This window comes from Denticeps clupeoides, chromosome 1 (genome assembly GCF_900700375.1).
Source record: "Denticeps clupeoides chromosome 1, fDenClu1.1, whole genome shotgun sequence".
In the NCBI taxonomy this organism is placed as follows: domain Eukaryota; kingdom Metazoa; phylum Chordata; class Actinopteri; order Clupeiformes; family Denticipitidae; genus Denticeps; species Denticeps clupeoides.
In genome coordinates this window covers 34,910,931-34,925,235 of record NC_041707.1, presented here as the reverse complement: position 1 = coordinate 34,925,235, position 14,305 = coordinate 34,910,931, and the positions used below count along the sequence as shown (strand labels likewise).

The 14,305-nt window shown below is 40.4% G+C and overlaps 1 protein-coding gene across 1 annotated transcript in view; it reads left to right on the top strand.

Annotated features, from left to right (window-relative positions):
- The first annotated feature begins 4,511 nt into the window (after positions 1-4,511).
- Positions 4,512-14,305, top strand: part of LOC114785300 (basement membrane-specific heparan sulfate proteoglycan core protein-like) — a 43,532-nt gene continuing 33,738 nt past the window's right edge. Inside the window, exons 1-6 of the mRNA XM_028971366.1 lie at positions 4,512-4,573; positions 5,261-5,296; positions 11,876-12,139; positions 13,084-13,347; positions 13,511-13,590; positions 13,657-13,786. Of these exons, the coding sequence (XP_028827199.1) occupies positions 4,543-4,573; positions 5,261-5,296; positions 11,876-12,139; positions 13,084-13,347; positions 13,511-13,590; positions 13,657-13,786 (805 nt within the window). The 5' untranslated portion in view covers positions 4,512-4,542. The remainder of the gene's footprint in view (positions 4,574-5,260; positions 5,297-11,875; positions 12,140-13,083; positions 13,348-13,510; positions 13,591-13,656; positions 13,787-14,305) is intronic.

Below are 14,305 nucleotides of genomic sequence, written 5' to 3'. Positions count from 1 at the left end.
GGGACACAATGGTAGTAAGTGGGATTCGAACCTGGGTCTCCTAGTTCACAGGCGAGTGTCTTACCCACTATGCTACTTCCACTGACGTGACCAGCCATAGCACAGACACCACTTGAGAAACTTACCCAAGGTACTGTGTACCCAAGAAGATGGTACACAGTGGCCATCTGAGAGGCTGTAGAAGCAATAGTGCTAAATCCTAATAATAAACCTGCATCAAAACAGGGAGTATTAGTAGAGAAATCCAAGTTATCCATTTGGCCTTTTTGGTGACATTTTCTACACCATTTGAGATTTCTCAAGAACCATACCATAAAATATGGAATCAGATTTTTGAAACAAAACTTTCCTAATATTAATTGAAAATACGATCGTGAAATGTAAAATAAGATCGAACCACCAAGTCGCCACTCAGGTGTCACTGAGCAAAGCACCGTCTCCACAAACTGCTCCTGGGCACCTGTCATGGCTGCCCACTGCTCACCAGGTGATGGTTAAACGCAGAGGACACATTTCATGTTGTGAACCATGTGCTGTGCTGCAGTGTTTCACAATCACTTCACTTTCACTTTTTTCACTTATCTTGGCTGCTATGACTGACGTGACCAGCCATAGCACAGACACCACTTGAGATGAGTGAGCAGGGAAATTCAAATTAAGCATAAACACTGTTACTAGCTTAACCACCGGAGGAATTGGGTTTAATTTATGACTTTTTTCATTTCATTTTATGAAACCAATTTTTTTTTTATTCCTTCAAAGAGACCACAACACTGCACGAAAGTAGCTCAATGTTGTCAACATTAAATCAAACTCTCAAACATCAGTTGATGAGATTGGCTGTAAACTTTGGAGATATGGCTACCTTTTGTGCATCAAGCGCCATCCGGGAGGTTTCAAAAATCCACAAATAAATTTAAGGGAATTCACCAAATTTTTTTAAAGCAGCTTTATTGTTTTTTGAATAAAGAAACTGTAAATGTAAGAAATTGGCTAAAACCTCAAGTAAACTTTTTTTCACATTGTCATTATGAGGTGTTGTGTGTAGAATTCTGAAGAAAAAAATTATTTAATCCAATTTGGAATAAGGCTGGATGTGGAAATGTGGAAAAAGTGAATCACTGTGAATACATGCTGGATGCAGTGTAGCTACAGGCTATATATATTGTCACATTACCAGACTCTCTCTATATATTTTGTTTGTTTTCTCATTCATAGGAAATATCTGTGTCAAATCATCAAGTCATGGAGGGTATGTGAACATCCAACACAATTTAATTAACTTTGTGGTAATTGTTTTAAAATTTATATAAGTGAATACAGATATGTACAAATAGTACATTCTGTGAAGTTGTCCTTTTTTATTTTCCAGTGGAACTACAGTATCCTTCAAGACAAGCTCATGAATATGTGAATATCAGCACAACTGGAAGATGATGTCATAGCCCAGCCCTGACCGGCCAGAACTTTACTGTGGATGTGTGTTGTCATTTGTTTAATTGTTTAATTTCCATGTCACATGTTCTTGGTTCTACTCATGTTCTAGCTGTTTGTGGTGCTGATTCCTGAGGCACCAGCTATGCTGTTTCTGTTCTGTTTTTAATTTTTATCTCATCACATTTACAAATAAACTGGAGAACTGGCATCTAGATCTTGATGTGAATTTTTTTGGTAGTTCATGAAATAATTTAATCTATTAATGAACTGGTGGATGCATTAACTATTCTTAATCTACTTCAAATTTACAAAATTACTACTCTGTTCTCTAAGGGCACATCAATCAATGTCACATCAAGAACATTTACTGGTGTTCAGGACAGAAGAGAAAATAAATTAAGAAAAGGCAGATAATTAGTTTGCTGTTGCAGAGGAGAGAACATAATATACCACACAAACAAACACACAAAAAAAAGCGGATCTTCCTGTTCCATTCCCAGGGGTCAGTTGCGGGGTCACCAAATCGATGCAGCTCACATAACCGCGACGCACCCCAGTCCCGGTCTTCACCGTTTACAAATGAATTTTCATGAATGATACATGAGGTGCCACTGAGCAAAGCACCCACACACTGCTCACCAGGCGCCTGTCATGGCTGTTCACTGCTTACTAAGGGTGATGGTTAAATTCAGAGGACACATTTCACTGTGTGCACCATGTGCTGTGCTACTGTGTATCACAATGACAATCACGTCACTTTGACTTGTCACCTGCGTCACTGACTACATTCATTTCTGTTGTCTCCAACAACAGAAATAAAAGCCGTCCTCCAGCAGAAGAGGAGGGCCTTCAAATCCAGAGACAAGGAGAAGCTGAAAAGGGTGCAAAGGGAGCTGAAAGGACTGGTCAGGGAAGGAAAAGACAGCTAGAGGCAGAGGATGGAGAACCAGCAACAATGTGAGCGAACTATGGAGAAGCCTTAGAACCATCTCAAGCCATAAAGATCAGAACTCTCTGCCGGTGGGGGATGTGAGGTGGGCAAATTAACTGAATCATTTCTTTAACAGGTTTGATTCATCCAGAATGCAGTCTTCAACATCGGCTGCAGACACCCCACCACCACTGCTGTTCCACCTCAGACAGCTCAGCCACAGCTTCACACCTCATCAACACACACTGCTCACTGCTCCCCACCCCCAAACACAAATTCCATTACGCATCCAGCACACAGCTCCAGCCTGTCTGTCTCAACCATCCAGGTCAGGAGGGAACTAAAGAGGATAAAAGTCAGGAAGGCAGCAGGTCCAGGTGGCATCAGCTTAAGGGTCAACAGGTCCTGTGCATATCAACTGTGTGCGGTGATGGAGCACATCTTCAACCTGAGCCTGAGGCTGGGGAGAGTTCCAGAGCTCTGGAAAACCTCTTTCCAGAAAACCATTGCCAAAGACTCCATGACCCAAGGACCTCAACAGTTACAGGCTGGTGGCTCTGATCTCACCTGATGAAGACCCTGGAGCGGCTGGTCCTCGCTCAGCTTCGGCCCTTGGTGTCTAAGCTATCATCCCTGCTGGACCACAGCTCCAACCCCATGCAGGAGACTCTGACAGAACTGAGCAGTTCCTTCAGTTGCAGGCTGCAGCACCAACGATGTGGGACGGAGAGATTCAGAAGGTCTTTCCTGCCAACTGCTGTCAGGCTCGACAACAACTGACCACAAAAACACACACATCCAGTACACCATCTCCACTTCTCTCAAGTTAAATATGTGTATATCTAACCACTTTGTACATATGTCATGAAATCTCAGAAATATATATCTTTTATGTATATACCGACATAGTTGTATTTTTTATTTTTAAAACTCACATTCACTGTTTTATAGTTTTTCTATTCTAGGACTATTTATTGTTGCACCGTTAACTTTTATTTTATATAGTCGACGTAGTGCGCTATTGTTTTTTGCTGCTCTTATCATGTAATGTCAGCTTCCTGCCGTGACAACGTAAATTTTCCACTTGTGGGACTAATAAAGGATCATCATATCTTATCTTATCTTATCTTATCTTATCTTATCTTATCTTATCTTCTCAAGTCGTTACCTGTATAACAGACACCAGTCCATAAAAGCCATCAATCTATCAAAATTCTATTCAAATCTGCACCATGGCCAAGACTAAAGAGCTTTCCAAGGATATCAGGGACATGATTGTGGACCAACACAAGGCTGGAATGGGCTACAAGACCTTAGCAACAATTGATGCAACAACAGTTGGTGTGGAGGAGTCCTGGGTGAAAGTGTTGTGGTCAGATGAGTCCAAAATCAATATGACTCCAAAAACACCGTCCCTACGGTCACATGGACGAGGAAACATTATGGTTTTTTGAAGAGTCTGATGCAAAAAACATATTTATAATTTTTGTATCAGGAGAAAGTAAAGTATGTTTGATGGTCCCCCGTGCTGTTTGATTTGCATTAATATTAAATATAATTATGTTGTGCGCTTGTGTCTCATGACAGTATGGCATGACAGTAACACATCTGAGTATTTCATATGTACTTGAAATTTGTGATGGAACCGCATTTGGTTCACAAATACGGAAATGCAGATTTTCACCTTCTTCTCTCAGCACAGCACCAACACCGCACATACAGCCACTTACAGGCAGATATATTGAGGAAGTGCTACTAATAACCACACTTCTGGTGGCTTTAAACATGCATTCATCAAATAATATCAGCATGTCATTTAACAATCATGTTCTGTAACTTCATTTCTATAAAAAAGGAGATATTGTGAAAATCCAAAAACACAAAAATCATAAAAAGAAAGATACATCAGTTTTATGTTAAAGATATTAGATATTAACTCTCTATTTTTATCTTTTAAGTTCAGCTACAGTCTACAAGTTGTAATAAGTTTTACAAGGACTTTTAACAAAAGATAATTGTAATTAATTTGTGGTCTTTTCTGAACAAGCAGAAGTGACCGAGCTCCTTCCTGCCGTGGTCTCATGCGCTCGTTTCGCTCTCACACTTATTTTCACACTTAGTTTCCGATTCATTATACAGAGACGAGAGGAAGATTCAGTCAGTAAGAGGACAGCATGGAGCTCACTGGACGATTCCTGCTGTTCTGTGAGTTCTACCTGTGCATGTGTGTGTGTGCGTGTGTGTGTGTGAGAGAGAGAGAGAGAGAGAGAGAGAGAGAGAGAGAGAGAGAGAGATTAGTACAAGAAATAAAGGACCTACTGAGTTAATGTGCATTTATGGCTGCTGGTGATGTACAATTGTCCCTGATTAAAAAAATTATAAATCCATGTTTTCATAATTTCAAACTTTAGTTTGAGCTGCAGATAGCAGACAAACATAAACTAGAACTGTTGATGTGTGATTTCTGTATTACATCTTTGTATTTTAAACCAATCAGAGCCCAGAGACTGAATGTAAGAAGAGTTTCTTTAGTCTACTGGTGTTTCGAATAATATATTTCATAAAAATAAAGCACAAAATAAAATTTAACATTGTGACCAAAGTAAAGCTGAGATGGGAGACTATGATGCTTATGGAGCTTCAAATGTTCAAATTCTTTTTCTTTTTTTTTTGTGTTTATTGCATTACCCCATGTGTGTTATTTCATTGTTCTGTGTCTGCAGTTTTGTTCTATAATGTTTAAAATGCAGGACCCATAAATGAGTAGATGTGTCCAAACGTTTGACTTGTAGTGTATGTCCATCTTCATATCTGCTGTGTAGAGTTGCTGCTGCTGCTTGTGTTGTTCTGCTGCTGTATCTGATACTGAGTCTCTCTTTCTCCTGGTTTCAGTGCTGAGTTCACTCGTCTACTCTGGACTTTCACAAGGTGGGAGATGATCTGGTTTGATTATTCTTTCTCTTGCTGTCAATATTTAGAATGTTGATACATTTAAATTTGTCCATCTTCTTACATAAATTAGTTTTCTCTTAACTGGAAAATACTGGATTTTGTGTCGAGAGTTTGACAAGAATCTTATGATTCCTTGAAATCCTGTGTGGATGTTATTGTGTTAGTCTGGGACGCCGGTAAGGAGGGGGTGGAAAATGAGTGCATATGGGTCAAGTCGTGTTCCAGGGGTGTAACTTTGTTCGATGGCCGTGGCTTGGTCATGGTTACGCATGGTTGATGTGGGCTGGCTTGGACGAGGACATGCGTCTGCATCTGGGCGCGGTCTACCTTGGTCTTATCTTGAACATTGGCGTGGTTGGGTTTGGGGGCATGGCTACCAGGGATGTGGGCTTGGGCAGGGAACATGGCATGGGTTGAGGGGCGTGGCCGAGTCTCACCGTGGCCACATGCTTGGGGCGAGAGCAGCTCAACCTGTCGAGGTTGGTGGTGGACACATTGGCATTCCCACTGTTTGACGGTTCTCGTGGTCCAGGCGATGTGGGGCTCATGGACGGTCAGCCATGGGTAACCTAACACAATGGGGTCATGGGGAGTCGTGGTTAGGTAGAATGTTAAGGTTTCGACATGGTTGGGCTTGAGGTAGATGAGTTGGGTCTTGGTCTGAAACAGTACCTGACCCGAGCCCATCCAGCCCCATGACCGCACGTGGTGACCGGGAGCTGGAGTCCAGTGGCCAGGTCGATGTCGATCAGATTCATGGCCGCCCCGGAATCCACCAGGACTCGCCCTGATGTCCACGGTTTGGAGGCGGTCCAGGAAGGCGGGGACAGACAGACAGATCGGGTCGCGCTGCTCCACCAGCGGCGTTACCCACTCCAGCATGCGCCATGTCAGCCGGGAAGTTATATAAGCGACCGCTGGTTCTTCATCGGTGAGGTGGGCGGCTTGGAGGCGAAGAAGAAGGTGGCACTGCGTGATGAATCCATGACATCCGCTGCGTGTCTTGTTGGTCCTGGAGCGAGACGTGCTGCAGCTGCAGGGACACGATCAGCTGGCCCAGCGTCTCCTGCATCGTCTCCATGTCCGCTGTGCCAGAACATGTCCCGCTCTTACTGTCACAGTGCGAATTCGGTGACTCACTTGCAGACATGCTTGGAGCGAGGGGACACATCGTTGTACAGGGAGAGGACACTGGACGAGCTGGGGAGGAGGACCGGAGGTGCTTGGTCTGTGAGGGGGAGGCTGGAGATGAGTGAGAATGGGAGTGATGCAGTGGACGCGCCGCAGAGTGGCGGGGAGGGAGTTCTGGATCTGTGGGAAGTACCGGGGCAGAAGAGAAAAGGAAGACGGCGGATTTGAGGACGATTTGGGAATGTGGGCTGGAAAGAAGGACGTCTTGGGCGGCAGGAAGGTGGTTAGCATGGTCTACCACTACACTGTAAAAAGTAATAAGTTAACTTTACCTAGAAAAGCCATGGAAACTGATTGCCTCAAAATTATCAAGCAAATTAGGGCATACTTTTTGACTTGATACTACTTACCTCAACTTTGTAGAGTTAAATTGCATATTTTTAGAGGTTACCATAAAACATCAGTACCGGTAACTAAATTTCAAAAGTTAAGCTAACTTACAGTATTAAGTTGAGCTTTATAAGCAAAACTTGGACAAAACAGTTATTTTAACATACCTGCTTGTTCATTTTATTAGAAGTATTTATGGAAACTGATTGCCTTAAATTTCTAAAGCAAGGTGTACTCAAAGTTCTAAGTACACATCTAAGAATGTGCTGGTGATCTAAGAATACAAAGACACAGATTTGGCACGACACTAGAACGTTTATTTGCTCTATAGACATTACTTAAGGCATGCCTGTCAACATGGGCTGCCAAAAACAATTTAGACAAAAACACATACTGCACTTAAAATAAAGGACAATAGGACAATAAAATTCTTCTCTATCTCTCTTTTTAACATCTTTACAAAAGGGTCAAAAGCAGAGCTTGCAAACACTGAACAGTCTGTAAATTTAGTAAAGCTTTCCTAATATAGTTCTCTTCAAAATTGTCTTCTAATAAAACTCTTTTAAAACTAACTAACATTAAGTAAACTTTTTTTTCTTTTTAACAACTGGAGAACACTATCAGTGTAGTACTGAACATTCACATCATGGCAATATGACATATTACTGCATCAAGCGATTTTTTAGTGATTGGATTTTAGGTTTGAGTGACTTATGGCCAAGAGACAAAACCACTCTCTGTATGAAATCAAATGTGCTCTTCAGAGCTGCAGGATACTCTAAGTTTAGAGCATAAATCAGTCCAAAGAGCAGACACATTGCTTGTGGAAGATTTTCCACATTATTCACAACCACAGTACCTTCCAAAATGATAGCTATTGTTGTGGCATCAAGATGCAGGAAGTAGGGTAGTGTTCACCGTCAGAATTCGAATTGTAATGTCGGACAAGTCTTCATTGTCGTCACAAAAAAAACAGGGTAAATAGCAATAATGAGGTCAAAGTAAGCCACAAAACATCTTTAAGAGCAGATATGCACATTAAAATGTGAAACTAAATTAATAACACCATAATATGTTTAAATATACAGGCGTTTTCAAACAGGACACATCAGTGGATGCAGGAAAGAATACAGACATTCAAACCACAGAATGAAAAGACAATAAATCAAACTGAAGGCCAGCTATATAAATTAGTTAATAATTATTCTAAAACCAATAATTTGCTATTCAAAAATGTATCAAAATACATCATTATGGAGAAGAATTGATTTATTTTTTAAAAATCACCTATAAATGTCATAAATATAAATATACATTTTTTCCTTCTTTCAATCTAATCTCCTTTCTGTATTTTATATTTATTTTACTGTACTTTCTTACCTTTTTTACTTACTATCTCTTGCATCTGTCCTTTATTCTTCCTACCTGTCTAAATTTCCAACCTCCTGTCTATTGTCCTTCTTACTATTGTTTTTCACTTCCTCTCTTTATGTAATATAAAATGTGTCTTCATACTGTCTTTTTTCTAAAGTTATCTTACTCACCTGACTCTGTGTGAAAAGGGCTGGCCACCTTTCCACTGTATTCTTCACTGCAGGCTCCTTCTCTATCAGTTCTTTTCTATGCAAGGCAAATGTAGAATTCATGTTCTGGGCTATCAGTGCAGAATGAATACGACGTTTCTTCATGTCTTCCACCATCTCCTTCCTTTTGGACTCCATGCTGGTTTGGTAGAAAATTGATTTCAAACCTCTTGGGTCTTTTGATGTTTCTCTGAGGCTGCTGTCCTCTTCTTTTCCCACCATTTATGGATACCTCCAAACATCCAGTTCAACGCAGTTTTGAGCGGTAGTTTCCCATTTTCCATCTTAGGCTATCATACCACCCATTCCACCCCTTAGATGAGCCAGGCTGGGTAAGGCAGGGATGTTTTTTTTATCAAAGCAGTAGCAACAGCCTCAAAATCTTCCTTATCTGGGTAAGCTTTGTAACTGTATATTGTCTGAGAGTTTTTCAAGAATCTCATGCTTAAGCTCTTCTGACACTTGTAGATATGTTTGATCTCGCATGTACTGTAGATTTCCCTGTCAATTGTCTGTGGTTTCACAGGAAGTATGATTTTTCTGATGTCGTTTTCACAAACTATAACTCGGAATACAGCCCTTGTCTCCATATTTGTTCTCTCTACAAAGGTTAAAGAATCAAGTTAGTTTTCAAAAATTAAAATGATAGCTTCAACAGAACAAAAAATGTCTAATTACACCATTCTAAATCAATCCTTTGAAAAAATAATTTGAAAAGTTTGACTCAGCCTTGTTTAAATGTACTTTAAAAAGTACACAAAACATTAATAATTTAATGTGACTTGTGCCATATAGTCTGAGCATTTAAGGCAAATAAATGGGTTTGTTGAGAAATCAACTTCAATATATAATCCCTTTCACTGGAACAACCCTTCATACAATAGAATTTAACTGCTGTTCTTTTGGAAGCATGCAGGATGTGACAATAAAAAAAAGAATTACATTTCAGTTTGTTTCTCAAGAAACCCATTGATATACTATTTTAACAATTGTAGTTGAATGAAATTATATGATGTTTGTGTGTCCTCCTGAATCTTAAGAAGCAATGTCTGTTTTCTACGACTTTTCTCCCTAATGCAGTATTAGTCGTTTCCAATCCTGAATAAGAATGAGAGTAAATAATTTCAGGTTTGTAAACTCCCTTTAAACCAGAACTATCATTCATTCAGCATATGATATAATGTTTGAGTGTAGCATAGGTCCTGCCCCGAAGTTTATAGGCTAGCAAAGGAAATGGATCCTTCAGATCTGAGAGTTTGGTGATTGACAGTGATAGCACATGACTGCAAAGTTCAAAAGAACGCAGGTGCTCAATGTACCAACATGTCAGATCTTTACACACAAACAGAACATCACTGGTGATCACAAGAATTTTGAAAATCTGTCTGAAATCAGGCAGACCTGAACAAGTACCAACAGATACAACCATATCTGGATTATACTTGATACCATCAATGCTCACAGATGATGCTGTGAGGACAGTGTTCTGAACTGCATATGTTTTTCTCAGGAATTCAGGCATCGTGTTGTGAACGACATGTGCAGATTGAACGTTCTAGATAGAATGTTCATGAAGGCCGCACAGATTTTTACACATCATTAATGATAAACCATGAACTTACAACCGATTAAAATTGCTTACAAGCTGTGAATAAAACTAGTGTTCAGTACAAATCGATTTTTGCAATGTAGCTAGTAAGCCATTGGTCGCATTCCACATAAAACTACTTCAATGTGCCTTTTTATGTATTTTCCTCTTTCCTCACAACTAGCAAGTGAAAATTATATTTAAGTTTTTAATGAGTAATACAATGACACTGGGGTTTATAAACAGCTCATCACGAGCATACTTACTCCTTGTGCCACCACATCCCGAAAACGTGCTGTTCAGCCTGTTCAAGTTCTTCTTCGCCAGCGTCCTCTCCAAACACCTGTGTTCCGTCGTATTGCGCATGCGCGAGACGAAAGTACGTTTAAGAAATTAGAAGAGTTGTTTTGCGCTATCCTGATATTTAACCATAGGCCAGTAAATACAAATATGTTTGACTGAGAAGCAGCAGCAGCTGATTGTCTTGGCAATAAGCTTAAATCTTACTGCTGTCCCAGTTATTTTATTGCGCAAATGGGGAAAATATCCAGAACCTATGAACAAATGAATACATAAATAAATAAATACGCACGCATGGTAAAAGGAACATAAATATTTGTGTCTCTACTCCTTTTACCATGTGCACACACACGCACAAAGAGCATAAAGATTTGTGTGTCTCTATGCAAATAGAGACTTAGCTGAAATAAATGTACATTTTAAAACATAAGCTGGAAAATATCCTATATGTACTTAATAATCACACAGTGTGAACATGCCTTCAGTACAACACACTCAACACTCTTAAGTACTATGTACTAAATTTGTTTAGTTTAACCACTGCATCGACCAAAAAGTTCACACTACTATTCTAATCAAGTTAAATCAACAAATTTTCCACAGTTAGGTAAATTTACAAACTTTTCTTAAGTAGATTCAGCAATTACTTTTTACAGTGTATGTACCATCCGACCTCTACAACTAATACAAAATGCAGCAGCACTACTGATCTTCAACCTTCCCAAATTCTCCCACACCGCCCCTCTGCTACGTTCCCTCCACTGGCTCCCAGTAGCTGCACGCATCAGGTTCAAAATACTGATGCTGGCCTACAAAGCCAAACATGGAGTAGCACCATCCTACCTCACAGCCCTTATTACACCTCACACTGCACCTCGTATACTCCGAGCCTCCAGTACTGCTCGCCTGGTCCCTCCATCTCTGAAGGTAAAAGGAAGACGTTCATCTAGACTCTTCTCCGTCTTGGCCCCTCGGTGGTGGAATGAACTTCCCCTCGAGGTCAGAACAGCTCAGTCACTGAGCACCTTCAAACGACAGCTCAAGACCTTCCTCTTTAAAGAATATTTAGATTAAATAGTAATTTTCTTGTTGTCGAACTTGTGTACAGAATCTACAACAGAGTGAATAAAATAGATGTATTCATAGTTGGGGTCCTAGTGAACCGGAATTGATCTCTTCAATCAGCTGGACGATCGTCGTATCAATACAAGAAGAATGTCAAAGTCGAGAACAGGCAAAGCTCGTGGTCATGAGGTTTAGTTTGTCAGGTGTAGGTAAAGTAGACTAGCGTCTCTGGGGAATAAATTCAACAAAGAGCGGGCAGCGTCTCCCCGGGGACACCTGGCTTTTATACTCGCCGCTGCCCGCGCTCACTTCCGCTTCGCTGTCTCCCCGGCTGGTCTGGCGCTCTCTGGTGGGCTGGAGGTGTGTTGGCCGTGACAATTACATTTATTATCATATTCAAGCTATAATAACATTGTTCATTGTGTGTAGCTCAGCTGTATGGATGTTGCTGCATTATTTCATCTAATATCTGCACTCATGTTTACTGTGTCTGCACAGATCTGCCTAAAGCCACAGTGACCGTAGAGTCTCCAGAGGAACCTTTCTACCCTGGAGATACGGTCACTCTGAGGTGTGACATAACAGAGGGGACAGACTGGGAATATTACTGGTACAGAAACAACACACATATTCCCAGTAAGACCAGTAAGACCATCACCATCTCTCTCCCTACTGAGAGTGGTCAGTATGTTTGTTCTGGACGGAGGAGAACTCGACCCCTGAACAGCTCTTCAAGTCAAGCTGTTACAGTTTCTTACCAGGGTAAATATATAAAATACTACAGCTACATTTCATATGAGAAGAAAGTGAAATGAAAACTCCTGATGTTTGAGTAAATGTGTGAGTAAAGACTGAGTAACAGACCCCTGTAGTTTAGGTCTGAAGAAGCTTCTTTGATTAATAACAGTAACTATAACAATAATAAAAAAATTGTTGGCTTTACAAAGTGATTAATTGTAACTCAGATCTGATCTGGAGAGTCTTAAGACATAGAAGAGGTTGTTTTTGAGCTTTCATTGTACAGCTCAATTTCGATGATTCGCCATGTAAGAGGAAGTTGCTGTCATTCACACATACAACATCCAATCTGAATCAAACTTGATACGATTGATCACAGCCTGGTCCTGACAAATTGAATGTATGAAGTTTCTGGAGCAGTGGTGGGCTAGCGGTTAAGCAAGCGGCCCCGTAATCAGAAGGTTGCCGAAGGTGAGCAAAGTACCACTGAGCAAAGTACCGTCCCCACACACTGCTCCCCGGGCACCTGTCATGGCTGCCCACTGCCTACTAAAGTGATGGGTTAAATGCAGAGGACACATTACACTGTGTCACCTTGTGCTGTGTTGCAGTGTTTCACAATTACAATGACTTCACTTTCACTTTCACTTCTGGTATAGTCACACTGCCATCTAGTGGAAACAGAAGATACCTTACAACATTAACCGTCCTACAGCAAACTTTTGTTTCATGTAGTAAACCCTGAAAACGCTATAACATTACACTACTGAACAAGCCCGGCACTCAGTATCTGTTATATCGCTTTTAAAATAGGGCTCACGTTTTTTTTACTAATAATTCAACAAAATTACATTTATAGTCATTTCAAGCTATAATAACATTGTTCATTTTTAGTGTAGCTCAGCTGTATGGATGTTGCTGCATTAGTTCATCTAATATCTGCACTCATGTTTACTGTGTCTGCACAGATCTGCCTAAAGCCACAGTGACCGTAGAGTCTCCAGTGGAACCTTTCTACCCTGGAGATACGGTCACTCTGAGATGTGACATAACACAGTACACAGACTGGGAATATTACTGGTACAGAGACAACACACATATTCCCAGTAAGACCAGTAAGACCATCACCATCTCTCTCCCTACTGAGAGTGGTCAGTATGTTTGTTCTGGACGGAGGAGAACTCGACCCCAGAACAGCTATTCAAGTCAAGCTGTTACAGTTTCTTACCAGGGTAAATATATAAAATACTACAGCTACATTTCATATGAGAGGAAAGTGAAATGAAAACTCCTGATGTTTGAGTAAATGTGTGAATAAAGACTGAGTAACAGACCCCTGTAGTTTAGGTCTGAAGAAGCTTCTTTGTTTCTTTCTTCCCCACGTTGTCACTTCAGCAGACCTGCCTACACCTGCACTGACTGTAGATCCACAGAGTCCTGTGTTCACTGGAGAGAAGGTCACTCTGAAGTGTGAGGTGAAGCCCTCCAGTGGTTGGAGATATAAGTGGTATAAAGAGCAGAGCAGTAATGTGGTCTTTCAGTCTGAGGGAAACACCTTCATTATCAGAGCAGCTTCTGGGTCTGATGAGGGTCGGTACTGGTGTCGAGGAGAGAGAGAACACAGTAATACCAACACATCAACAAGCAGAGATGTTTATTTGTATGTAAAAGGTGAGTTTTCAACTTTTCAAAAACATTTTGGCTTTGACTTTATGAATTTAGATACATCTGAACCGGTATGATCACATATCTAGATCTCACAAAACTTTAAATGATGTCTGTTTAACTAAAACATTTTTTATAAAGGATCAGTTAGTGTTTTAAAAAATGTTAACTGAGATATTTAAAATCTGAGGAAAAGTATAAAAAGCATCTAAATTGAAGTTTTTTACTGTAGTTTTGTTTTTTGTACATGTGCAAGATACAGTGTGTCTGTGTGTGTGTGTGTGTGTGCGTGTTACAGTGTGTGTGTAGCAGTGGTTGAGACTAACAAGGTAAATTTAAGTCGTTACTGTAGTTAAATAGTTTTTTTATGAATCCTCAACCACTACTGTCTTTTACAGACTTCGCTACTCGACTGTTTGCAAAAATAACTGTCCGCCCCATTTTAATGCTGCTACATGATGAAAATAATTCTATATACGTGTGTATAATGTCGCTTTAGTTCCAGCTCACCTGTACTGATTCATT